This window comes from Bos indicus, chromosome 9 (assembly GCF_029378745.1).
Source record: "Bos indicus isolate NIAB-ARS_2022 breed Sahiwal x Tharparkar chromosome 9, NIAB-ARS_B.indTharparkar_mat_pri_1.0, whole genome shotgun sequence".
Taxonomy (NCBI): domain Eukaryota; kingdom Metazoa; phylum Chordata; class Mammalia; order Artiodactyla; family Bovidae; genus Bos; species Bos indicus.
In genome coordinates this window covers 45,139,990-45,164,869 of record NC_091768.1, presented here as the reverse complement: position 1 = coordinate 45,164,869, position 24,880 = coordinate 45,139,990, and the positions used below count along the sequence as shown (strand labels likewise).

The following is a 24,880-nucleotide window of genomic DNA, read 5'->3' as shown; positions in this document are numbered from 1 at the left end:
GATGGCTGGATGGCATCACCGACTCGATGGACATGAGTTTGGGTAAACTCCGGGAGTTGGTGATGGACAGGGAGGCCTGGCGTGCTGCGATTCATGAAGTCACAAAGAGTCGGACACAACTGAGCGACTGAACTGAAACTGAACTGTACATTTAACAAATGGATAAGATGGGTAATTTGTGTGTTACATGTATTTTACCACATTAAAAAACAATTTAGCAGAAACCAACACAACATTGTGAAGCAATTTTCCTCCAATTAAAAAAGCATAAAAACTTCTGCGCAGCAAAGGAAACTATAAACAAGATGAAAAGACAGCACTCAGAATGGGAGAAAATAATTGCAAAGGAAGCAACTGACAAAGGATTAATCTCCAAAATATGTAAGCAGCTCATGTAGCTCAACATCAGAAAAACAGCCCAATCAAAAAATGGGCAGAAGATCTGAACAGACATTTCTCCAATTAAGACAACAGATGGTCAATAAACACACGAAAAGATGCTCAATATCGCTCATTATCAGAGAAATGCAAATCAAAACTACAAACAGGTATCATCTCACACCAATCAGAATGGCCATAATCAAAAAGTCTACAACATTATATGCTGGAGAGGGTGTGGAGAAAAGGGAACCCTCTTGCACTTTTGGTGAGAATGTAAATTGATACAGCCACTAGGGAGAACATTATGGAGATTCCTTAAAAAAACTAGGAATAAAACTACCATATGATGGAGCAGTCCAGCTACTGGGCATATACCCCGAGAAACCACAATTCAAAAAGACACAAGTACCCACCCCAACATTTGCTGCAGCACTGTTTACAATCAGATCAGATCAGATCAGTCGCTCAGTTGTGTCCGACTCTTTGCGACCCCATGAATCGCAGCACGCCAGGCCTCCCTGTCCAACACCAACTCCCGGAGTTCACTGAGACTCACGTCCATCGAGTCAGTGATGCCATCCAGCCATCTCATCCTCTGTCGTCCCCTTCTCCTCCTGCCCCCAATCCCTCCCAGCATCAGAGTCTTTTCCAATGCACCAGGACATAAAAGCAACCTAGATGTCCAATGACAGATGAATGGATAAAGAAATTGTGGTACATACATACAGTGGAATATAACTCAGCCATAAAAAGGAACGAACTGGAGTCAGTTGTAGTGAGTTGGATGAACCTAGAGCCTGTTACACAGAGTGAAGTAAGTCAGAAAAACAAATATTGTGTATTAATGCATATTTATATGGAATCTAGAAAAATGGTACTGATGAACCTATTTGCAGGGGAGGAATGGAGATGCAGACATAGAGAATGGACTTGTGGACCCAGTGCAGGAAAGGGGGTGGGATGAATTGAAAAGCATTGATATATATACACTACCATGTGTAAAACATGTTGAGAAGTTGCTATATAACACAGGGAGCCCGGCCTGGTGCTCTGTGATAACACAGAGGGGTGGGATGGGCTGAGAGGGAAGCTCAAGAGGGAGGAGATATATATATATGTATAAAATGTTGACTAATTTGCATTGTTGTATGGCAGAAACCAACACAACGTTGTAAAGCAGTTTTCCTCCAATTAAAAAATAAATAAGAAAAAAGAAGGAATAGAAATATGTTTTCAACCTTGATTGTTGAAAAGTTAAAGAAGAGACAGGAGTTTGAAGGTAGAAGGGGAAAGAATAAGTAACTGTAGGGAAGCTAATGTCCTCACCTTAGAAGTGCTTCAGAGAGAAAGGACTTCCCGGGTGGCTCATATGGTAAAGCGTCTGCCTACAATGAGGGAGACCGGGGTTCAATCCCTTGGTTGGGAAGATCCCCTGGAGAAGGAAATGGCAACCCACTCCAGTACTCTTGCCTGGAAAATCCCATGGATGGAAGAGCCTGGTAGGTAGGCCCCAGTCCATGGGGTCGCAAAGAGTTGGACATGACTGAGCGACTTTCTTTCTTTCTTTCTTTCTTTTCAAAGAGAAAAAGGAATAGAGGTTTATATGTATTACTTAATGTTATAAATGTAAACAATAAAGGGATAAAAACTAGTCATATTTTATACTGAGCAGAAGCATGAAGGGAAGTTAAAAGTGAGCTAAGTTAGGTTAGAAGATAAAGGTTAGGAGGATAAATCAATAAATAACAGCACACTATTTAGCATTTTGGACAAAAATTGTTCCAATATGATTGCTCTTAAAGACTGGTTAGGTGGGAAGGGGTCAGTTCTTTTCATTGAAAAAAAAATTTTTATTATTTGATAACTGTATATTAACTTGATAATTTTAATTTTATTTTATTAAAAGACTGAAAGTACACAGCCCAATAAAATTCTTTTACAGTCATTTCACAGATGAGAACATGCTGGGTGAGGAGAGAGGCCGTTTAAAGAACTGGTGAGGGCTGGGGCCCTGGAGACGGTCCTGCAGCCAGGAGGAGCTTGTGCGCTAAGGTCCCAGAGGAGATGAATGGCATATTCCTTGCCATGAAAAGGGGGAAATACAACACTTACCTTGTGAAGGTAAGTGAAGATGAAATGAGAACATGTATGACAGTGGTCAGGATATGTCAGTGGCTGCAACAGGGGCTGAATATTCCCAAACAAGTTTACACTCATGCACGGGTATTTGTAAGGTCAGAGGCAAAGCAAGACCTTGGAACCAATTCAGTACTTCTTAGTTTCAGGGCTGGCGAGCGGCCCTGAGCAGGTTATTTAACCTCCCTAAGCTGCATTCTGCTCATCTACGAAGTGGGGGCACTGCTTTTCACTAGCCCTTCTGGTGGGTCCGAGAACAGTTCTTAGGCTCATCTCCGGGTCCCTACTGCCTTTCCACCTTCCCTATAATCCTGTTTGTAAGCCTACAGTTGTTCACAGGGGAAATGAAATACAAATTGGATTGAAAAGATTATTTCATGAAACTCAGAAGATGGAATTGGTTTTTTGTATATTTCCAGGTAAAGAAATATATAAGAGAGCTGAGGGAAACTTATTATGTCAGATAAGCTGCCTAGTCTTAGCAGACAAGAATACTAACCAGATGTAAACGAACTCAGCTTAGCACAGATCTGTACCCTAGGTCGGGCTTCCCTGGTGGCTCAGATGGTAAAGAATACACCTGCAATGAGGAGACCTGGGTTTGACCCCTGGGTTGGGAAGATCCCCTGGAGAAGGGAAAGGCTATCCACTCCAGTATTCTGGCCTGGAGAATTCCATGGACTACAGTCCATGGGGTCCCAAAGAGTCAGATACGACTGAGTGACTTTCACTTTCACTTTTCCCTAGGTCATATGAAATTAGTAGACTGTCCAGAGCTCCTTCTTGACATTAACAACAACAAAAAAATACTCGAAAAGGCTTTTTTGGTCAAGAAGAAATATCTCTTAACTATTCCATAGTCTGTTAAAGAAATAATAAATTTTAATTATAATTTCTGAAAAACATGGTTTAAATTAGCAAAATCTTTCAAAGATGAGTCTAACAGGCTGGATCACCTATACTGACTCAGCATTTTTAAAAAACAAACAATAGGTTATTTAACTCCAATTAACTAAAATAAAGTTCTCAACTTGCAAAGAAACATTGTATGTCCACCTGTTGCCATGACAATGCCTGTGCTCAGCACCACTTATCATGATGGAATTGCCAAGGACAGTCAGTCTGCATGTGTGTTTTATATACTACGTGTAGGGAACTAAACCTGTAAGGAGGGGAAGACAGAGATGACAAGGCACCTCGATGAGCACCTTGCTCCAGGAGCAGAGAGAAGAAAGCTTATACCTGTATAAGGGCATTAAATCCTCCTCACACATCCTGGACAACCTGTCTCACAATCACACTTCCAAACATGGAACTCAAGCAAATGAAGCAACAGGAGAGCAAAAAAGAATTAAACAGCTTTAAGAGCTGTGTTGTGATTCTGCCATCACTGTCTTCCCTCAGCCACGAGTGGCAGTGACCCAAACAGCAGCTGCTCCTTCAGTGTCCAGAGTAAGGAGGACCCAGCAGCACCTGTGTGCACGTGAGAAAGAAAGAAAGCAGCCTCTCTATCGTAGCCAGAGGTTGGGGGAACTATCTGTTAGCACTGTGTCGTCTAGTGAGAGCTAAGATACCTCTCTTCCATGCAGACTGCAGTGAAAATTAAATGTGATTATGTTTAGAGAGTACCTGAAAAAATAGTAATTGCTATTGTCAATAAACGTGTGTTCCCTTCTTTCCACTAGCATTCATGAAGCTGATACTTACTGTTGCTGAGTCCAGCTGCCCTGGCTGCCCCCATGTGTACATCAAAAATCCAGAATAATCAGAGCTTAGGCATTTGTTTTGGGGACCTCACATGCTCAAAGCGTGCTGAATTTTGTTATTTCAGCCTGACAGTCCTAAGGGATTGGTTTTGTATTCTCTGTTTTACAAGGAATGTAAATTGGATAAGTTGATGCCCTATTGATGGGTTGGGCAAAAGAAAAACAAAAACAGCCTTCCATAGTTCTGGGACAAAATCTAAGAAAAAGTAAGAACTAACCAATTTTTAATGAATCACATGGTAGGATGAATAATTCATAATTAATATCAGTGTTGTGCTCAAATACTAATGTCTTCCATTAAGCTGCAGAGGTGAAACTGAGAAACTCAGAATGAGGACTGTTAAAAGGAAGCAGGGATGAAGGTCCATCTGCTGTGCAGTTCACACACACACACACACACACACACTCAAAACTATGCATATATGTGGCTCTATGCATTTACATCATACATGTAAGAGCTTGTGTAATAAACCTGAGGCTAAAATATATATTTAATAATTAAATAAACAACATAAGCAGGCTGTACACATTTTCAGTACAGCAAAGTGCAACTGAACAAGGGAACTGAGAAGGAAAGCTGCAGCCAGCCTCTTCAGACATGGACGTTTCAATTACCCATGCAGGAAACAGCCATTTGGATTAAACTCACAATTCACTATAAGGAAGAGGGAAGGAAACAGACCAGGAATTGTGCCCTGACAATCTGATATGACAGCTCATGTCAGATTAGAAAGGTCATGCAATTTATTCCAAGTCATACAACTAACAATTATTAGAGCAAGGACCCAGGTCTGTATGCACAAGATGTGTGATCTATCCACAAGATACCCGGAAATCTAGGCTTCTGGAGGCAAGTATAGTACAGATGTTAATCTTGAAAAACTGTTCTCATTCTATTTAAACAACATACCCTAGAGAAGGTTTTCTTTTCTAAAATGTTAAAATGTCCAAAGGACTTCCCTGGTGGCTCAGATGGTAAAGAATTTGCCTGCAATGCAGGAAAACCAGGTTTGATCCCTGGATTGGGAAGATCCCTTGGATAAGGAAATGGCAACCCAATCCAGTATTCTTGCCTGGAGAATCCCCATGGCCAGAGGAGCCTGGTGGGCTACAGTCCATAGGGTCACAAAGAGTCAGACATGAATGAGCAATGAACACTTTCACTTTCAAAATGTCCAAAAGCTTTAGATTATACAATAAAATACTACAGAAAAACCAAGCTGATTTTAAGAAAATGAATGGCCGTCCCATATACTGCTTGTTCTCAGGGCTTCCTCAGCAATACTGCAGAACTATAAAAACTACAAAAAAAGCCATTCTACAGGAAGAATAATCACATACAGTATTTCAGTGTAATTCCCCTTCTTCTGGCCTTTCTTAGAAATCACTGTACAAGTAATTAAGATGGGTCCATTGGAAAATGCTTATTAATGATCACCAAAATGTTTCAATAAGGCAGTAATACATCTGACATGCTAGTAGATTCAGAGTTTCGTCAACCTCAGTTGTACTTTCAAAAAGTTACTTTGGAATAAAATATAGCCATTTCCAGGTTCTCATCTGTATTATTTCTGAAATCTCCTTTAGGCCCATAATGCATTTCTGTGCCTAGTCTTTGCTTTGACACTTACACCAATTACATGGCCTTGTCAATTCCAGCAATACTGTGCATTAAAATCCTTAATCCATTTTCTCTAAAGCATCCAAAGTTACAAGACCATTTACATACATGTTTAGGATTGTTGAATGTGTATCTGATGTGTATCTGGAGGTTCTTAAAGTTTCTTTGGTTTTACATATGATTGCAAAGATGAATAGTTTTTAGTTCATGCACTGAGAGAATCTGCCTGTCTGCTATTTCCCATGAATTGGTTCAACATTCTTACACTGCCATTATTGGAATAATTCTTATTATAAAATAATTTTAAGTATTAACATTAAGCATCTCTTGAAATAATTCTGTTTCATCTTATTAACCTCAACATCTGTGTCATTAGTGCTATTTAAAATGTTTTAAAGCAATCTAAGCTGCTTAATAGCAGAATCTAGAAAAACTTGCCTTTTGGTGACTGAGGGGACTCACAGTGGAGCTGAGTGGCCTCCTTCATCTTCGGGAAAGTTCTGTTAACTGATCACCTGTTAACTCTAGGTGGTCACATTGAGATAACTAGCTGGCAGTATAACCTCCAGCTGTTGCTTCCCACCATTTTAAACACTGGGTGTAGTTTCCACAAAAATCATGAAAACAAGAAGACCATGCCCAGAAAGCCATATGGACTGTTTCATACTATTCCACTCAATAGATTGAGAAAAGTATATGGCAAAACAAGTGGACAACTTCTGAAATGGAAATAGGAGTTCTAGAGTTAGATTTTAACTGATGGGCAATAGAGAAAAAAAGCTAGAAAAGGTGATTATTTTTATTGTTGCCTTTAGGTTGTCAAATAATTTCAACTTGAAAAGTTACTTTCCTGATCAAAGTTGTCATTTGTCCTTTTCTAGCAACATCCATCAGAATCCCAGGGTGGGGATAACTTACGAAGAGAGGATACGCTGGAGGTGCCCCGAAGAAACTGGTGTAAGCCTTCTTCGTCTTCGCTGGAGCTGACTATACTGTTCCTCATTTCTAGCATGGACAACTGAGTGCAAAGGCTGAGCTGGTGGTCCAACTTTTTGATCTTCTGTAAAGCAAAGTTTTAAGATTTCTGAGTGCTACGGGACTTATATCATAGCTTTCCTGTAAGTAGCATTTACTTTTCCTTGAAATAAAGAACTGTTGGTACATAGTCCCAAATAAATAGTAGCTATAATTTTTTATTATAAGCTATTACTACAAATACATTATAAAAATTTAATATACTCACTGGACTACTTATTAATCTGAAAAATGCTAAGCACCAACCTAATTTGATAACAGCCTAGACAAGATAACTTGAAGAGTGCACACACCCATACTCATAGTCCCTGGGGAACAATACTTATGGAAACAATGTTTTGCAAGTTCTCTTCTGTACTCATTTAAATTTCTTTCTCATCAAACATGGGGAAATGAAGATCAAATTGTTGAAGATCCAAACAGCTCTGAAATGCCTAACTGAATGGCCACAGGCTTCCATCCTATACCTCTCTTGTCACTTATGGGTTTTCTGGAAAGGGACCTGGTCAGTAGGATGTGCAAGGCTGGAAGACACGGGGTTAAAATGCCAACCGCCTGCTTGCTGGGGTTGATCAGCATTTATCAGTCTGCCCTGCCTCCCCTGGCCTACACACATCGCCCTTAGTCCTCCGTCTCAATTACCATCTTCTTTAGATTCCTTGAAAGACATATTATGAAGAGGACAGCACATCCTCACTACACATGAGGTGGCTGATATGCACAGACACCTCACTAGGTCATGGGAAATATAATAATTACATGGTATTTTCTCACTCTTGAGAAATGATCCCCTGAAGGGTCTCTCAATTATAAGCATCCCCACTTCATTTAACAAAGAACTAATTCATGATTAGTTAATGAAGATTCAGGAACCTATACACTGCATAAAGGAGGGATACCTCACTCTACATATGTATTTAACAAAGTGAAAGGACTCAGAAAAATACGTACTTTATCGTTTAAGGTGGGATCATTCAATGAGTAGAGCTTGTTTGTAATGTCTTTTCCTATTAGATACCTAAATATTTCATACAGAAAAGGCTCTGATTCCAGAAAGTACGTTAATCTTTCTCTTGACCAGCATAAAAATCTGCAATTATCATCTGCAATAATGGTGACCTGCCAAAGAAACAGAAAGAAAAATGTATATGAATTATGATGTCAGTAATGTGGGACAAGGGAAGAGTGGAATAATTGAGTGGATATTATTGTAGCAATGTTTTATCATATAAGTTAAAATAGGATTCATAAACATAAGCTTCTATAAATATAACATTATATTTAAAATCAAGCAGTCTGTACACTGGGCTTCCCAGTGTACAGTGAAGAACCCGCTTGCAGTGCAGGAGACATAAGAGATGGAGGTTCAATCCCCAGGTCAGGAAGATCCCCTGGAGGAGGGCATGGCAACCATTCCAGTATTCTTGCCTGGAGAATCCTCATGGACAGAGGAGTCTGGTGGGCTATGGTCATTGGGTTGTAGGAAGTCAGACATGACCAAAGCAACTGAGTATGCCATCGGCAGACTAAATGAAAATAAAGTCTTCAGGTTTTGTTGTTCTGTTTTGTGAGGTCTGGTGATAGAAGATTGGCCTCCATGTCAATAGTACTGCTAGAGTGTACTAGACTGATGTCCCAATTGGGTGTTCAGGATGGCTAAATATTTCTTTATACCTGGATTATTATACTAGAGAATGAAAAAATGAACTCATGTGAATTGATTTTAGGACCCAGATTGTCATTGATGAACAAGGCTAGTAGGGGTCCTTTTTGGTTCCTTCTGTCATAGGTATTTCTCGTGTGTGGACTACCAAGGGTAGCACAATGGGGACACACAGAGAAGCCCCAGCCAGCTCAGAACTGGGAAGCATACTATTTCCTTTAGTGTCATTACATAAGAAAGTGGGAGAGCGTTGTAATTGCACTGTGCAGAGCTCAAATATTCCGTAAAGAAATCCTCTCTCCAGAACGAGGAGCTCATCCTCACATGCCCTTCCTCCCATGCAGGTCCTTCCATCAGCTTCACATGGCATGCCTATCACTGAACTCCAGCTCATCTGTGGACCATTCTCTCTCCTGAGCACCCTGAGGGCAGGGACTGCATCTTCATACTGAGTGCCTGGCTTTCAACACAGAGTGGTGCTCAGTGCAGATTTACTGATGAAGGAATTAACAGATGAACACAAATACTTAAGGCAAAAAGTGTTTTTATATCTTTAACATTAAACCCAATGCCTTTCCAAGTGGGAGATTAATAAAAGTTTTCAAAATTGACATGAAGTCATATCTGGGCTCAGAGCAAATGTTTCCAAAGGAGCTCTTTACCCTTTGTTAGTCAGAACTAAATGTATTTCAGATGACAAGAAAACCCAGCTTCTCTCCTTGTGTCAGTGGCTGAAATCTGATCCTTAGTAACTCAGAGGGTTTGACTACAAAAGATGGGTCAGTGTTCCCAGGAAAATAAAACTGTACTTATTTATCATGTTAAATAATGTTAAAATATTACATTAAATAATATTAAATAATAAATCCACCAAACCAAATACATTGGCATTTAAGAAACACATCAGCAGCTCTATGGTTCCATAAAATGCTAAATTCCATTTATTCTTTCAATATACATTGTTAGGCTAGTAATTTATGCCAGACCCAGTTCAAGGCACTGAGGTTATCACGGTGAACAAGAAAACAAGATACCTGCCCTGTGATGCTTACATTAGTGGAGGAAGCTGATAATAAAGAAATGTGACAATCTCAGGTGGCAGTAAGGACAGGACAGGAAAAAATGGAAGAGAATGACTAGGAAATTCCAGGTACACATAATGCCCTTCCTTTAAGAATGTATTGCATTTTGAAACATTTAAGGTGCTTTTATATCTATCATGTAAGCAGATCCTTAAAACTGCCTTTGAGATAAGACAGATAACATTCTTCCTCATTTTCCAGATGCCAAATAAGCACCAAAAAATTTATATATGGACACATGTTAATGAACAGTGGAATGAGTGCTTCTGACTTCCAGCCCAGACATGTTTTCCCACCAGGTGGGAAATCCAATATGTTCTAGATTCATCAAGACAACCACCGAGAAAGCCATTTGGTGAAGTAAGCATAAGGCTGACTCACCATCGAGAATCCTCTGTGTAAAGAACAACTGAACATACTGTCATAAAGCCTACATTCTAGTGGAGCAAGCTGGTAGTAAGTAAGGATACGCGACCAAGAACAAAAAGATTTATAGGAAAAGAAATATAAGATCAAGAGACATAGAAGCCTGTCCTTAGGAGTTCCCAGAAACAGTAGGAGATGAGTATGTAAACAAAAGGCGACTGAATAATATTCTCGAGGAGGGAGTGTTTTCAGAGAACGTGAGCACCGGGCATTCAGGATGACCCAGTCCTGCACCCAAGCATTGAAGAAAGGGTTAGAAGAGTTGAAGTCCCTTCATTCTGCAAAGACGTCATCCATGCCTTTGGAAGATACAATTCATGCACAGTGGGGGAAGAAGTAAAGGAGGAGTTGGAAATCACCCAGGAAAAGAAGAAGCCATTGCACAGGTGATGTATTGCACATGCATTTAACTTTTATTCAACCATTTTAATGACCTCAGGTTTTCCATGAGGTGAAAATACTTTTAATATGATATTATAGTTTGCTCAGAACCATTGCTTAGAACTATTTTTAAAAATTGAAGTTTAGTTGATTTAGTGTTTCAAGTATATAGCAAAGGGATTTGTTTATACATATATATGTCTCCTTTTTCAGATTCTTTTTCATTATAGGTTATTATAAGATGAATACTGTTCCTTGTGGCATCAAATCGGGAAAGGAGTACATCAAGGCTGTATATTGTCACCCTGCTTATTTAATTTGTATGCAGAGTACATCAAGCAAAATGCTGGACTGGATGAAGCACAACCTGGAATCAAGATTTCCAGGAGAAATATCAATAACCTCAGATATGCAGATGACACCACCCTTATGGCAGAAAGTGAAGAGGAACTAAAAAGCCTCTTGATGAAAGTGAAAGAGGAGAGTGAAAAAGTTGGCTTAAAGCTCAACATTCAGAAAACTAAGATCATGGCATCTGGTCCCATCACTTCATGGCAAATAGATGGGGAAACAGTGGAAACAGTGGCTGACTTTATTTTTTGGGGCTCCAAAATCACTGCAGATGGTGATTGCAGCCATGAAATTAAAAGACGCTTGGTCCTTGAAAGAAAAGTTATGACCAACCTAGATAGTATATTAAAAAGCAGAGACATTACTTTGCCAACAAAGGTCCATTTAGTCAAAGCTATGGTTTTTCCAGTAGTCATGTATGGATGTGAGAGTTGGACTATAAAGAAAGCTGAGCGCCGAAGAATTGATGCTTTTGAACTGTGGTGTTGGAGAAGACTTGAGAGTCCCTTAGACTGCAAGGAGATCCAACCAGTCCATTCTAAAGGAGATCAGTCCTGAATATTCACTGGAAGGACTGATGCTGAAGTTGAAAGTCCAATACTTTGGCCAGCTGATAGGAAGAACTGACTCATTTGAAAAGACCCTGATGCTAGAGAAGATTGAAGGCAGGAGGAGAAGGGGACAACAGAGGATGAGATGGTTGGATGGCAGAACCAACTCAATGGGCATGAGTTTGAGTGAACTCCGGGAGTTGGTGATGGACAGGGAGGTCTGGTGTGCTACAGTCCATGGGGTTGCAAAGAGTCAGACGTGACTGAGCAACTGAAGTGAACTTCTGCTATATAGCAAAGTGATTCAGTTATACATATATACATTCTTTTTTAATATTCCTTTCCATTATTGTTTATCATAGGAGTTGAATATAGTTCCCTGTGCAATACAGTAGGGCCTTGTTGTTTAAACATTCTATACTTAATACCTTACATCTGCTAACCTGAAACGCCCACTTTATCCCTAACTCCCACCTCTATGGCAACCATAAATCTGTTTTCTATGCCTGTGAGTCTGTTTGTTTTGTAGATAGGTTCATTTGCACCATATTTTAGGTTCCACATATAAGTGACATCATATGGTATTTGTCTTTGTCTTTCTGACTTACTTTACTTAGTTTGATAATCACTAGTTCCATTTCAGTTCACTTCAGTCGCTCAGTTGTGTCCAACTCTTTTCGACCCCATGAACCGCAGTACGCCAGGCCTCCCTGTCCATCACCAACTCCCAGAGTCCACTCAAACCCATGTCCATTGTGTCGGTGATGCCATACAACCATCTCATCCTCTGTTGTCCCCTTCTCCTCCTGCCCTCAGTCCTTCCCAGCATCAGGGTCTTTTCAAATGAGTCAGCTCTCCGCATCAGGTGGCCAAAGTATTGGAGTTTCAGCTTCAACATCAGTCCTTCCAATGAACACCCAGGACTGATCTCCTTTAGGATGGACTGGTTGGATCTCCTTGCAGTCCGTGGGACTCCCAAGAGTCTTCTCCAACACCACAGTTCAAAAGCATCAATTCTTCGGCACTCAGCTTTCTTCACAGTCCAACTCTCACATCCATACATGACCACTGGGAAAACCATAGCCTTGACTAGATGGACCTTTGTTGGCAAAGTAATGTCTCTGCTTTTTAATATGCTGTCTAGGTTGGTCATAACTTTCCTTCCAAGGAGTAAGTGTCTTTTAATTTCATGGCTGCAGTCGCCATCTATAGTGATTTTGGAGCCCAGAAAAATAAAGTCAGCCACTGTTTCCACTGTTTCCCCATCTATTTGCCATGAAGTGATGGGACCAGATGCCATGATCTTAGTTTTCTGAATGTTGAACTTTAAGCTAACTTTTTCACTCTCTTCTTTCACTTTCATCAAGAGGCTCTTTAGTTCCTCTTCACTTTGCCATAAGGGTGGTGTCATCTGTATATCTGAGGTTATTGATATTTCTCCCAGCAATCTGGATTCCAGCTTGTGCTTCTTCCAGCCTAGCGTTTCTCATGATGTACTCTACATAGAAGTTAAATAAGCAGGGTGACAATATACAACCTTGATGTACTCCTTTTCCTATTTGGAACCAGTCTGTTGTTCGATGTCCAGTTCTAACTGTTGCTTCCTGACATGTATACAGGTTTCTCAAGAGGCAGTTCAGGTGGCCTGGTATTCCCATCTCTTTCAGAATTTTCCACAGTTTATTGTGATCCGCACTAGTTCCATTTATGTTGCTCAAATGACTGAGTAATATTCCATTATATGTATGTACTACATCTTGATCCATCCGTTGATGGACATTTAGGTTTCTTCTATGTCTTGCTGCTGCTGCTGCTAAGTCGCTTCAATTGTGTCCGACTCTGTGCAATCCCATAGACAGCAGCCCACCAGGCTCCCCCGTCCCTGGGATTCTCCAGGCAAGAATACTGGAGTGGGTTGCCATTTCCTCCTCCAATGCATTAAAGTGAAAAGTGAAAGTGAAGTCGCTCAGTCGTGTCTGACTCCTAGCGACCCCATGGACTTCAGCCCACCAGGCCCCTCCGTCCATGGGACTTTCCAGGCAAGAGTACTGGAGTGGGTTGCCATTGCCTTCTCCAATGCATTAAAGTGAAAAGTGAAAGTGAAGTCACTCAGTCGTGTCCGACTCCTAGCGATCCCATGGACTGCAGCCCACCAGGCCCCTCTGTCCATGGGACTTTCCAGGCAAGAGTACTGGAGTGGGTTGCCATTGCCTTCTCCGATGTCTTAGCTATTGTAAATAGTGCTGCAATAAACAATGGGGTGCTTGTATCTTTTTGACTTATAGCTCTATATGGACATATGCCCAGGAGGTAGATTGCTGGATCATATGGTAATTCTATATTTAGTTTTCTGAGGAACCTCCATACTGTTTTCTATGAGGGCTGCACCAACTTACATTCCCACCAACCACCCTCTCCAGGCCAATCTGACCAGTGTGAGATGGTACCTCATTGTAGTTTTGATTTGCATTTCTCTAATAATTAGCGATGTTGAGCATCTATTCTTGTGCCTATTTGCCATCTGTATTTCTTCTTTGGAGAAATGTCTGTTTAGGTCTTCTGCTCATTTTTTCATTGGACTTTTTGTTGTTGTCAAGTTGTATGAGCTATTTGTATATTTTGGAAATTAAGCCCTTGTCAGCTGCATCGTTTGCCAATATTTTCTCCCATTCTGTAGGTTGTCTCTTCATTTTGTTGATGGTTTCCTTTGCTGTGCAAAAGCGTGTAAATTAGGCCCCATTTGTTTGTTTTGTTCTAATTTCTATTGCCTTGGGAGACTGACCTAAGAAAACATTGGTATGATTTATGTCAGATAATGTTTTGCCTATGTTCTAAGAGTTTTATGGTATTATGTCTTATGTTTAAGTCCCTAAGCCATTTTGAGTTTATCTTTGTGTGGGTGAGAGGGTGTATTCTAACTTCATTGATTTACATGTGACTAAGCAACCATTTTTTATTGATGGTTGAAAACTACTTTAAACCTGTTTAAATTATTATTCATATAATAAGCTATGTGTGCATGCTAAGCCACTTCAGTTGTGTCCACCTCTTTGTGATCCTTCAGACCATAGCCCCCCTGGCTCCTCTGTCCATGGGATTCTCCAGGCAAGAATACTGGAGTGGATTGCCATGTCCTCCTCCAGGGGATCTTCCAACCCAGGGATGGAACCTGATTCGTATGTCTCTTGCATTGACAGGAGGGTTCTTAACCACTAGCAATACCTGGGAAGTTGAGTCTTCCAAGTCAAGGTCAAGCATTTAGTTGGAAGCAGGTAGTTAGCATATTGACTGAGGTCATTTCACTCGATAGCTAATGCTTCATTTCTGTCAAATAGACAGTTTTACGTAACGATTTCCTGTCACAGCAGCCAAGTGAAACATATCTTTAATGAGGAATTTTTTGAAGCACCTAGGAATTCTTAAAGCTTCCATAAAATACATTGCTTTTTAGATTATTAGGGTATCTCGGCAGTGCCATGCTTGAGTTCTTGTGAAGAATTTTACAGAAGAAATAAAAGCCTACACAGTAGTGGAAGACAAAAGAATTTCTCTCAAGTAGAGAGTTAGACAAAGCATTTGTAACCAGGTTTGCTGCAATTACTCAAGGTGCTGGATTAGTCCCAAACCAATCTTACACCCTCACTTAATGAAAATACCTTATCAAGAACCAGGGAGGGAGGGAAATGCTGAATGTGCTAGCATGGGAAATGGCAGTCTGACATTATGACTGACTGACTGTCCTCAGGGGAAAATTTATTATTTTCTTTGTGTACTACACAGCATTTCACACATGAAAATGTCCCAGAAGTGGTCCATTCAGCTAATTTTTATTGAGTTCTCATCTGCACTAAAACACAGCAGAGCCAAGGCTGGCAGATTAAATTACTTTGCAACTTAACCCAAAGATTTACTTAACACTAAGAGAAGGTTTTATTTAAAAGCAGTTAAAACTCAGTGTTCCTTTATTTCACCAGAGCCTGGACATCTGCCTCCAAGACATTCTTTTTCCCTTAAAGTCAATAAAGGTTTGTTTTTCAAGCTTCACAGCACAGGATGTGCTATCGATTATGGGAAGGCAACAGCGGGAGGTAGAACCCAAAAGAAAAATGAAAATGGCAAAGCTCACTGAGATGAAATAACTGTACAAAGAAGAAATAAGACACAAAACACTACTTCTGCCTTTTGTGATATTGATACTCAAGATTCTCCCAAGAGTTCTCAGCAGCAGCCTGTGTCTGTAGGTCCTAGCGGAGTACCAAGGGAGCAGCTGGATGTTTAGAGTTGGTATGTCAGCTCTGTCACTGCCTGTCATCATAATTACTGCACGTTCCTGAATGACATTCACTGTGTGATCTCAAGGGACAGCCGCCAATTCTACTGGCTTCCTTTCCTCCTCTCATCCTACTGCTGAATTCACTAGCACCCCTACCAAAGAATGAATTTAAAGAAGCAAAAATGCGAAGGAAGCAGCGCCTTGTCAGAACACTTATAACTCTCCAGAGTTAGAGAAAAATGAAATTAGCAGGTAAAAGTGTATGTGGGTGCAGAAGTCTGGCCACTGACAATTTCAAGTGTCCTCTGCCATTGGCATAGAGAGCGAAAAGGTGATCCTGGGAGCACATGATGGTTTTCATCTGGGAACTCGCTTCAGGAAGAGGCAATATACTCCTACACAGATGTGCAACAGCTATTTTTACTCTTGAGTATCCGCCAATAGGAACATTTGGTGAACAATCAACACAGAATCTCTCCCGAGGGCTTACTCTGATGGGAGTCTTCTCCAACTGTACGGGACTTAGGCTCGATGATGCCAGAGCAGTTTTTATCCATTGATCAATCAGCCACACCAGACTGTATGCAGAGAAAAGCTAACTAGTGCTTGGGGAGGCTGAACCAATATCTTTCACCCAGTTAGGGTACCTTGAGTTTGGTCATGTTTTTAGAAACATGAGAAGCAAATCAATCATGAGGACTATTTCTCAAATGCCAAATCCCAATCCCTGAGAAGTGTGATGAGGGGTAGAAATTCCTTTGTATGTTAATTTAATTACACATATAATTTGAAGTCCGGTGTTAAAGACAGTACATGCTATGTCCCAGGGGCTACAAGCTGCTGGAAACGCAGGAGGTTCAGTCCCCTTCTCTTCCCCAAATGCTGGTCTCTTCAGGTTCCTATGAAACAGTTATTGTGCAAAATCACTTGCTACTATAAACAGAAATAGATGCAACAGATAAATGTTGGGCTTTGGAAGAAGAAAGTGGAAGCAGGTCAGAGGAAAAGAGGGAGAGAGGAAAGAAGTAGCCCTGGACCAGTTTATAGATGGTGGTGATTAAAGATACTGTAAGAATAAATCTCAGTGCAGAGCTGACCCCAGAAAAACCCAAGGGAGTGTGTAAGTTAGAGGAGGCAGGATGTAGGTTCTGCTTTTTCCTCCTGTATCTTTAGCTCAGCAAGCCTGGGGACAGCATTGCAGCCAGGTAGTAAATTTATATGAGACCCTCTAGTAAATGCACATAACTTTAACACGTTGTGTGGTTATTCAGGCAGGGTAGGAGCACGGCAGGCCTGAAACCATTGTAAATCCACTTAACTAGTGTCTGTGAATGTCCCTTTGTATCTCCATGTGGCATCCCCAAGAGTGTGGCATCTCAACATGAGACTCAACAATAAGACTTTGTCACCAAGAAACACTGATTTTTCCTCTGTCAGGTGGTAGCATCCCCTTCTATTCCATTTCCCACCTGAATGTTTACATTTACCCTCCTGTCAGTAATGCCTAATGTGGCTCCCATTCATAAGAAACCCTATTCTCAGGATACTTCCTTACTGCTGTTTAGCTAGAGGCTCAGGCTAAGGAAACTCTCATCCATTTTCTTGGTTACTTTCCTGACAATACTGAGGGGAATAAAACAGACGACAGCTGGACATTTACAGGAAGAATCAGAACAAAGTATCACATAATGCAGCATTTTCATTTTTTTAAGATATTAAAAGAGTCAGGCTGAGTACTTCAAATTATTCTAACTGTAAAGAACTTCATTCTTTGCCCTTAAATATATTTATTACATTTAAGAGTATAGTGGTTAAATTTTTTTTTCATGAGGATTAACAAAGTAGGTTCTCTAGGGCAAAATCAATTTCCTGCTTTTCCACAGTAAAAGTAACCAATTACATGTTTTAAGAACACTGATTATCCATGACTGAACTTTTCCTTTTTTTTTTTTTTAATAACAAAAGCATTAGATGTTCTCTATGGGAAAAATATAAAAATTCAACTAAACAAAAAGGAAGATAACAAAGCAATCAAACTTTCAGAAATATGTGTTAACATAATAGCTAAATTAGGATATATCTTTCTAGATCTCTTCTTGGGTACCTATACACACCACTTTCAGTTTAACAAGGAACTTCCCTGATGGTCCAGTAGTTAGGAATCTGCCTGCCAGTGCAAGGGACACAGATTTGATCCCTGGTTCAGGAAGATCCCACATGCTACAAAACAACTAAGCCCTTACCACAAGAGAAGCCACCTTCAATAAGAAGCCTACACATCACACTGAAGGGTAACTCCCATTCTCTGCAGCTAGACAAAAGCCCACATGCAGCAATTAAGACCCAGGACTGCCAAAAATAATTTTTTTTAAATTTTTGCAAAAAATGGGATCATACTATATATACCATATGGTAATCTCTTTTTTCAATAAATCATGGCCACTTTTCCATCCATATCCTTTGGATTTTGAATACGACATTAATTGAATAAGACATTCAATCTTCTTTAAAATCATGCCAAAACATACCTGGAATTTTTCACCTTTGTGCATCTGGGTTGATCTAAATTCAGGAGAATCTATAAAGGCACAGGGGTAAATGTTATGCAGAAAATGTCCTCGATAGGAAACCTTCATTCTGATAACAGAAATTAGTGTTAATAAATGCATAATAATTCACACATAACATGACAAGCCTTAAAATCTCCATAATCTTTATGGGTTTTTTTATTTTGTAAAAACTTAAACACCCCACAGGAGACTGACTTAATTAAAAAGCACTTCCCGGGGCACACGTATAAGTTTCAAAATGAGTTTCACTAACAACAAGGGGAAAAAAGTGTCCATATTGAAGCAGACATGTCTAATTTCATGAGTGTCTAGCTGCTGCTGCTGCTGCTGCTAAGTCACTTCAGTCGTGTCCGACTCTATGCAACCCCATAGACGGCAGCCCACCAGGCTCCCTTGTCCCTGGGATTCTCCAGGCAAGAACACTGGAGTGGGTTGTCCTTTCCTTCTCCAATGCATGAAAGTGAAAAGTGAAAGTGAAGTCGCTCAGTCATGTCTGACTCTTAGTGACCCCATAGACCGAAGCCCACCAGGCTCCTCCATCCATGGGATTTTCCAGGCAAGAGTACTGGAGTGGGGTGCCATTGCCTTGTCCGAGTGTCTAGCTGGAATGACCACATAATTCATTATTCAAACTGGTACACTTCTGAGAGAGAACAGACAATGCTGTCTCCCCAGGAGACTGATATTCCTAGAAGTTGCATTTTTGTGATATTCAAAAAAATAAGCAAGTCACCTCTAAAACACGCATAAGCTTCTTAAATTTTAATACCCAATTTAAACCTATTTCAGTTCTGCCTCATTAAACTTACTAAAAAGGTGAAAATTATTCACAAGTAAAAATCCTGATAGCAACATGATTCACTGAGATAAATCCTACGTAACTTTACCACGTTACTCTCTAACATTCTATAATGCAGTTGTCCAGATGAAAATTTACCTCCATGACCGCTTACTCCATTAGTTGGCAACATTCCCTTTCTTTCATTTCCTACCCAGAGGCCAGAAGATTCCAGGCAAGCAAGGCATTTTGATTTCCATAGAGCACTTACTTTCCTTTCAGGAGAATACTCAGACGGTCGTCAACTGAGGTTAGCTCCTCTACAGCATAGCTTTCACCCTTTTTCAATGTTTGGATCATGCAAAACTGTCCAGTTAATCTTCTGAACAAATCTGGAGACACACGGAGGGGTTCAAACAATCGCCGGTAGATGCTTTTGAGTTCCTTTTCGATCTTTACCTGAAAGGAAGCAGTGACCGAATGCCACATCTAATGCAGCAACCCCGAAACATCAGCTGCTGTGGTCTAAGTAGAGTTTTCAGAATAAATGGATCTGCAATATATGCCATCACCCTTCTATATTTTGGTCAGTGGAATCTGACACCGAGAGTAAGTGGTGATGTAAGTTTAGATGCTAAAAGGGCACGTTTGCAGTTAAGCTGAACTCGGACAGCATATGGTGAAGATCTGCATCGTTGATTACATCTCCTTCTATGCACTGTCAAGCAACCGTGGAGGTTCTGATTGTTGTCACAGGATTCACCTTGCCCATCTTAGCATTTTCTATAAATAACATATTAATAAAAGCTTTTCATTTTAGAACATTTCTGTTTCACAGAAGGAAGTTACACTAACTCTGAAATATTACAGCAAGGAAATAAGTACATAAATTAGGAATCAACTTGGAAATAAATTTACGAAGATTGATGCATTAAATGTTTTACTTATGTGCAATTATTATCCAGTGAGTTAATACAGGAAATCAAATATCCTTAGCTGTAATTACTACTTCTCATGTATTTATTCCAAAGCAAAGTGAAGAATGTAAAATTCAAATGGCTCAGTCGCCTCTGTTGTCAGACTATCCAAGGCCAAGTCAAGCCTATCTGTATGCCCAGCATTAGTCTGGGAAATCTGTACTGCATGCAAATGAACTTCTATGTTCAAGTGATCATCCATCTCAATGAAATCTGTGGCAGCTATGCCATGAAGCTACAAACCCAGGAGATCAGGGCTGCTCAGATGTTACTTGCAGCCTTTCTGACACTCTCACTTTCCTGCTGTTTCATTTTAATGAAGAATTAGCATTTATATTTTTCAAAAAGATAGGCTTATAGCCCGAGAAGAAACAAAAGCACAGATACTGAGTGATTTACTTCCTTGGTGGCACTATCACATCAATGACTACTGAATCTTATGTTCAGAACGTGGGATTCTAGTAAGTTCTGATATTGAGAAGCTGAAATCCTTATTATTACTATCATCTACCTTCTCCACTCTAGAGCTTTCATAATGAGTGTTTAATTCATAGATGTCTCACTTTCAGCATGCACACTAGCCAGTGTGGCACGATGAACATATGAACTGAAAAAACTGACTTAAATTCATAATCAGCTCATCCGGCCAGCCTTAGCTCAAGCCCCAGTTCTTCCATGAAGCCCTATAAATTCCTCTCTTTGAAAGCATTCAGTTATCACAGGTTTTCTTGAGCACCAGTTACGTGCCAGCCATGCTTGGCTGTAACAGGGAACACAACAGTAAGTGTGGTAGATGATCCCATTGTGTGCAGCTCCTGGCTGCTTCCACCCCTGAAAGAGGATCGTATATCCTCTTACCCCATCCTACTCCACATCATCAGGCTTGGTCATGTCAGTTGCTCTGGCAAGCAGAATGGATATATGCTCCTTCTGAGCAGAAGTTTTAAGAAACAGTAAGTGTTTCTTTTGTTCTATTTTTCTCTCTGCCGTGACAATGCATGTCCAAATAGAACCTGCTGCTTCAGCAGAGGCCCTGAAATGACGAAGACACGTGGAATAGAATTACAGCTGTACACAGCTGCCACAGTCCATATATTAGGTGAGTGAAGAAAAAAGGTGTTGCTATTATATGGCACTGAGACTTTCAGACTGTTAAACAGCATCACGTAGTGAAAACTGACTAGTACAGTAAGCAAAACAGAGTGGGTTACAATGTTTGAGGAGGTCACAATCTAGTGGAATGTCTATGACACATATCAATCTGTATCAGGGAAATTGTCACTTCCTAAGAATTATCGTTTCTAACACTTTTCTATGTGCATGTCTGGCCTTGAACATAAGATTAGAGCAAGCATGTTGTCTTTTGCTCTACTGAATATTTGTATGTGCTTTGACAGTCACCAGTCAACAAACAGCTGTGCAGTGATTGCTAGAGGCCATGCTATTTTCCTTTTCTGTTAGCATCAATTTGTTCTTGGTATGACCAAGGAAACACAGCAAGAAAATTGGATTGGAAAAGAAAAAGTTAGATATTACTGTTTTCATTACAACTCACTGAAAATGGTGATTTCCTTAAATGAGTATTTTGGACATAGGAAAAAAAAAGCTATTACATTTAAAAACTAGCATAAAACATAACATGAGCTATTTGTAAATCATTAGTGTGTTCTGAAAGTTGTCTATGAGCACTTAATTTTATAACTAGGCAAAGATATTACCAAATGACATTTGAACATCAATAGGAAGAAGAAATAATGAACTTATGACTAAAAAGAAAGAATACTGTCATGTTCTTTCATGTCTAAATTGCCCTAATGATTAAAAATGTTTTAAAAACTCGTTTTGGAACAAATTTCATATTCAAATATTTCATTTTCAGGCATATATACACAAAACGTCTCATCTTCAGAAAAATGATATTAAAGGGCCTAAAGATATTAGATGCTCATTCTCAAATATGAACAAAGTACTTGATTAGCTTTAAAATCTCTTACTATTCAATTAATTGTTAGTAATTACCGGTCTTTTCTTGTACAAAAGATATGAAAGATGCAGAATGTTGATCCCCAGGAACACTGAGTTCCAGATCATGATATCCAAGGCACATCGGTAGAGAGTGGCCCAGACGACATAAAGGGCACATCCTGTGAACCACGAAGTGGGCATGTTAGATGTCTTGTAGCTTAATAAGCTTGTCTTCTAGCTTCAGCGTGTAGCTTAATACATTTGTCATCCTCTGTATATGAAATAAACCAAACACATCTTGGAAATACCTGTCAAATATCACTTTGTCACATTTTGGTTTTTGTTTGATTACCAAAGCAAACCACATGTTGTTGCAGAAAACTTGTAAAGTATAAAAATCATTTTTAAAAGGAGAACAGAACCTCATAATTCTGCTACTTAAAAGATAGCCACTGTTGATAGTTAATACTGACTCATAGTTTTTCTGTATTTTTAACTGATGGGAAACCTAATGAATCTACAATTTAAAACTTACTTTTTTATTTATTGCAGTGATTTTCTCATTTCATTAAAGCACTTTATATCACTTCATGGGAAATAGATGGGGAAACAGTGGAAACTGTGTCAGACTTTATTTTTTTGGGCTCCAAAATCACTGCAGATGGTGACTGCAGTCATGAAATTAAAAGACGCTTACTCCTTGGAAGGAAAGTTATGACCAACCTGCTGCTAAGTCGCTTCAGTCGTGTCCGACTCTGTGCGACCCCATAGACGGCAGTCCACCAGGCTCCCCCATCCCTGGGATTCTCATTACTTTGCCAAAAAAGGTCCATCTAGTCAAGGCTATGGTTTTTCCAGGGGTCATGTATGAATGTGAGAGTTGGACTGTAAAGAAAGCTGAGCACTGAAGAATTGATGCTTTTGAACTGTGGTGTTGGAGAAGACTCTTGAGAGTCCCTTGGACTGCAAGGAGATCCAACCAGTCCATCCTAAAGGAGATCAGTCCTGGGTGTTCATTGGAAGGACTGATGCTGAAGCTGAAACTCCAATACTTTGGCTACCTCACACGAAGAGTTGTGTCACTGAAAAAGACCCTGATGCTGGGAGGGATTGGGGGCAGGAGGAGAAGGGGACGACGGAGGATGAGATGGCTGATCGCATCACCGACTCGATGGACATGAGTTTGAGTGAACTCTGGGAGTTGGTGATGGACAGGGAGGCTGGCGTGCTGCGATTCATGGGGTCACAAAGAGTCGGACACGACTGAACAACTGAATTGAACTAAACTGAATACATAGTTTTAATTGATTGTTAACTGATAAACCATAATTTATTTAACTATCTCCCTGCTGGTGGACAGGTGAAATATTTTGCTGTAATTTAAAAAAAGTATTTATTTTGGCTGCATCAGGTCTTAGTTGTGGCATGCAGGATCTATTTTCCTGACCAGGGATCAAACCCGAGCCCCTTGCATTGGGAGTGCAGAGTCTTAGTTACTGCACTACCAGGGAAGTCCCTGTCATTTTTTATAAAAGCAGCTTTATATATAAAAATGTATCTGTTCTTGTGACTACTTGCTTAGGGTGGATGACCCAACAGTGAGCTAAGGGAATAAGCTTTATAGACTCTGATGACATTAAAGGACTGTTTTCCAAAAGATTTATGCAAATTTGCAATTTCTTTTGATTGGTTTTATGATGGAAGAATCAGTATATATTTTAAATTTAAAATTATCCATATCAGTTATCAGTACAAATGTATCAACAGCACATACACACGGAAAAACTAAATCTTCCTTTTTAAAAAAGTTATTCACTTGCAATTTTAAAATTTCATTAAAATGATGTGGAGCACCTGAATAATAACCCAAAGTGTAAAAATTTTAATCTTCTTTAGATAGTGAGTGAGTGAAGTCGCTCAGTCATGTCCGACTCTTTGTGACGCTGTGGACTGTAGCCCACCAGGCTCCTCTGTTTATGGGATTCTCCAGGCAAGAATATTGGAGTGGGTTGCCATAGCAAATACTGAAGTCATGTAAAATCTTATTACTTAAAGGAGACAGGATAACATGATGGAAGGACTGACTGGGAAGCTGGAGGACCCGAATTATAGTCCTGGTTTGGCTAGTGTTCTCTGGTCTTAACCTTGGATGATTGATTTGATTTATCCCAGGCCTCAGTTGCTTTGTTTCTACAGTGTTGGACTAGGTGATCTCCCTTGGTCTGTTCCACCTCCAAAGTTCTGTCTTAAAAGTCATAATTAGCTTTTGCTTTTTTATACAGTGTGGTTTTATTTCTTCCCTCAATACTGTTCCTCCTGCTATAATCCCTACCTGACCCAGAGGTAACAGCCACAGAACCCTACCTTCCAGCCATCCTTCCAGCATTTTCTTTGACCCTTCCTTGTCGTTATCGTATATTTCAGGCACAGTGAGCTACTTTTCATCCTCCCTCAATGTGCTGGATCTCCCTCTCCTGTCCTTTTACCTGGATACCACACATACTCACACTCAAAGGAATCCTTTGAGTGTGAGATGAGGAATCCTTCATCTTCCCAAAGCCAGCTCCACTGCTGTCTCTGCAGTGCACCCTGGTCTGCTTTCCTGCTGAGCCCATCACCCTGTCCGTTTCTCCCTGGCACTGGAACGCCCACCTGCATCACAGCCTCTGATGTGTCCTATGTGACTGCCCACCTGTTTCTCTTTGGCCCCCCAAAGAGTGTCTTTCTCAAGGATGCAGACTTCATTGTTCACTTTCTGTCTGACAGTTTACACATGCTCAAAAATGCATCTGAATAAATGAATCACCAGGGACATAATCACATAGAGAGTAACTTGTCCAGAATCACTGGCTAAAATGGTAAATTCGTCTGTTTTAGTATTTTGATATAGATTAATTTAACTTGCTTCATCAGGGTTCACAGAG

At 40.1% G+C, this 24,880-nt stretch overlaps 1 protein-coding gene across 4 annotated transcripts in view; it reads right to left on the bottom strand.

Annotated features, from left to right (window-relative positions):
• POPDC1 (popeye domain cAMP effector 1) overlaps positions 1-24,880 on the bottom strand; it is a 50,772-nt gene that overhangs the window by 16,068 nt on the left and 9,824 nt on the right. For all 4 annotated transcript variants that reach the window (XM_019967302.2, XM_070796022.1, XM_019967301.2 and 1 more), the window contains exons 3-7: positions 22,011-22,135; positions 19,286-19,473; positions 18,195-18,303; positions 7,891-8,058; positions 6,823-6,964 (exon numbers count right to left, since the gene is read on the bottom strand). In XM_019967302.2, coding sequence (XP_019822861.1) covers positions 6,823-6,964; positions 7,891-8,058; positions 18,195-18,303; positions 19,286-19,473; positions 22,011-22,135 — 732 coding nt within the window. The remainder of the gene's footprint in view (positions 1-6,822; positions 6,965-7,890; positions 8,059-18,194; positions 18,304-19,285; positions 19,474-22,010; positions 22,136-24,880) is intronic.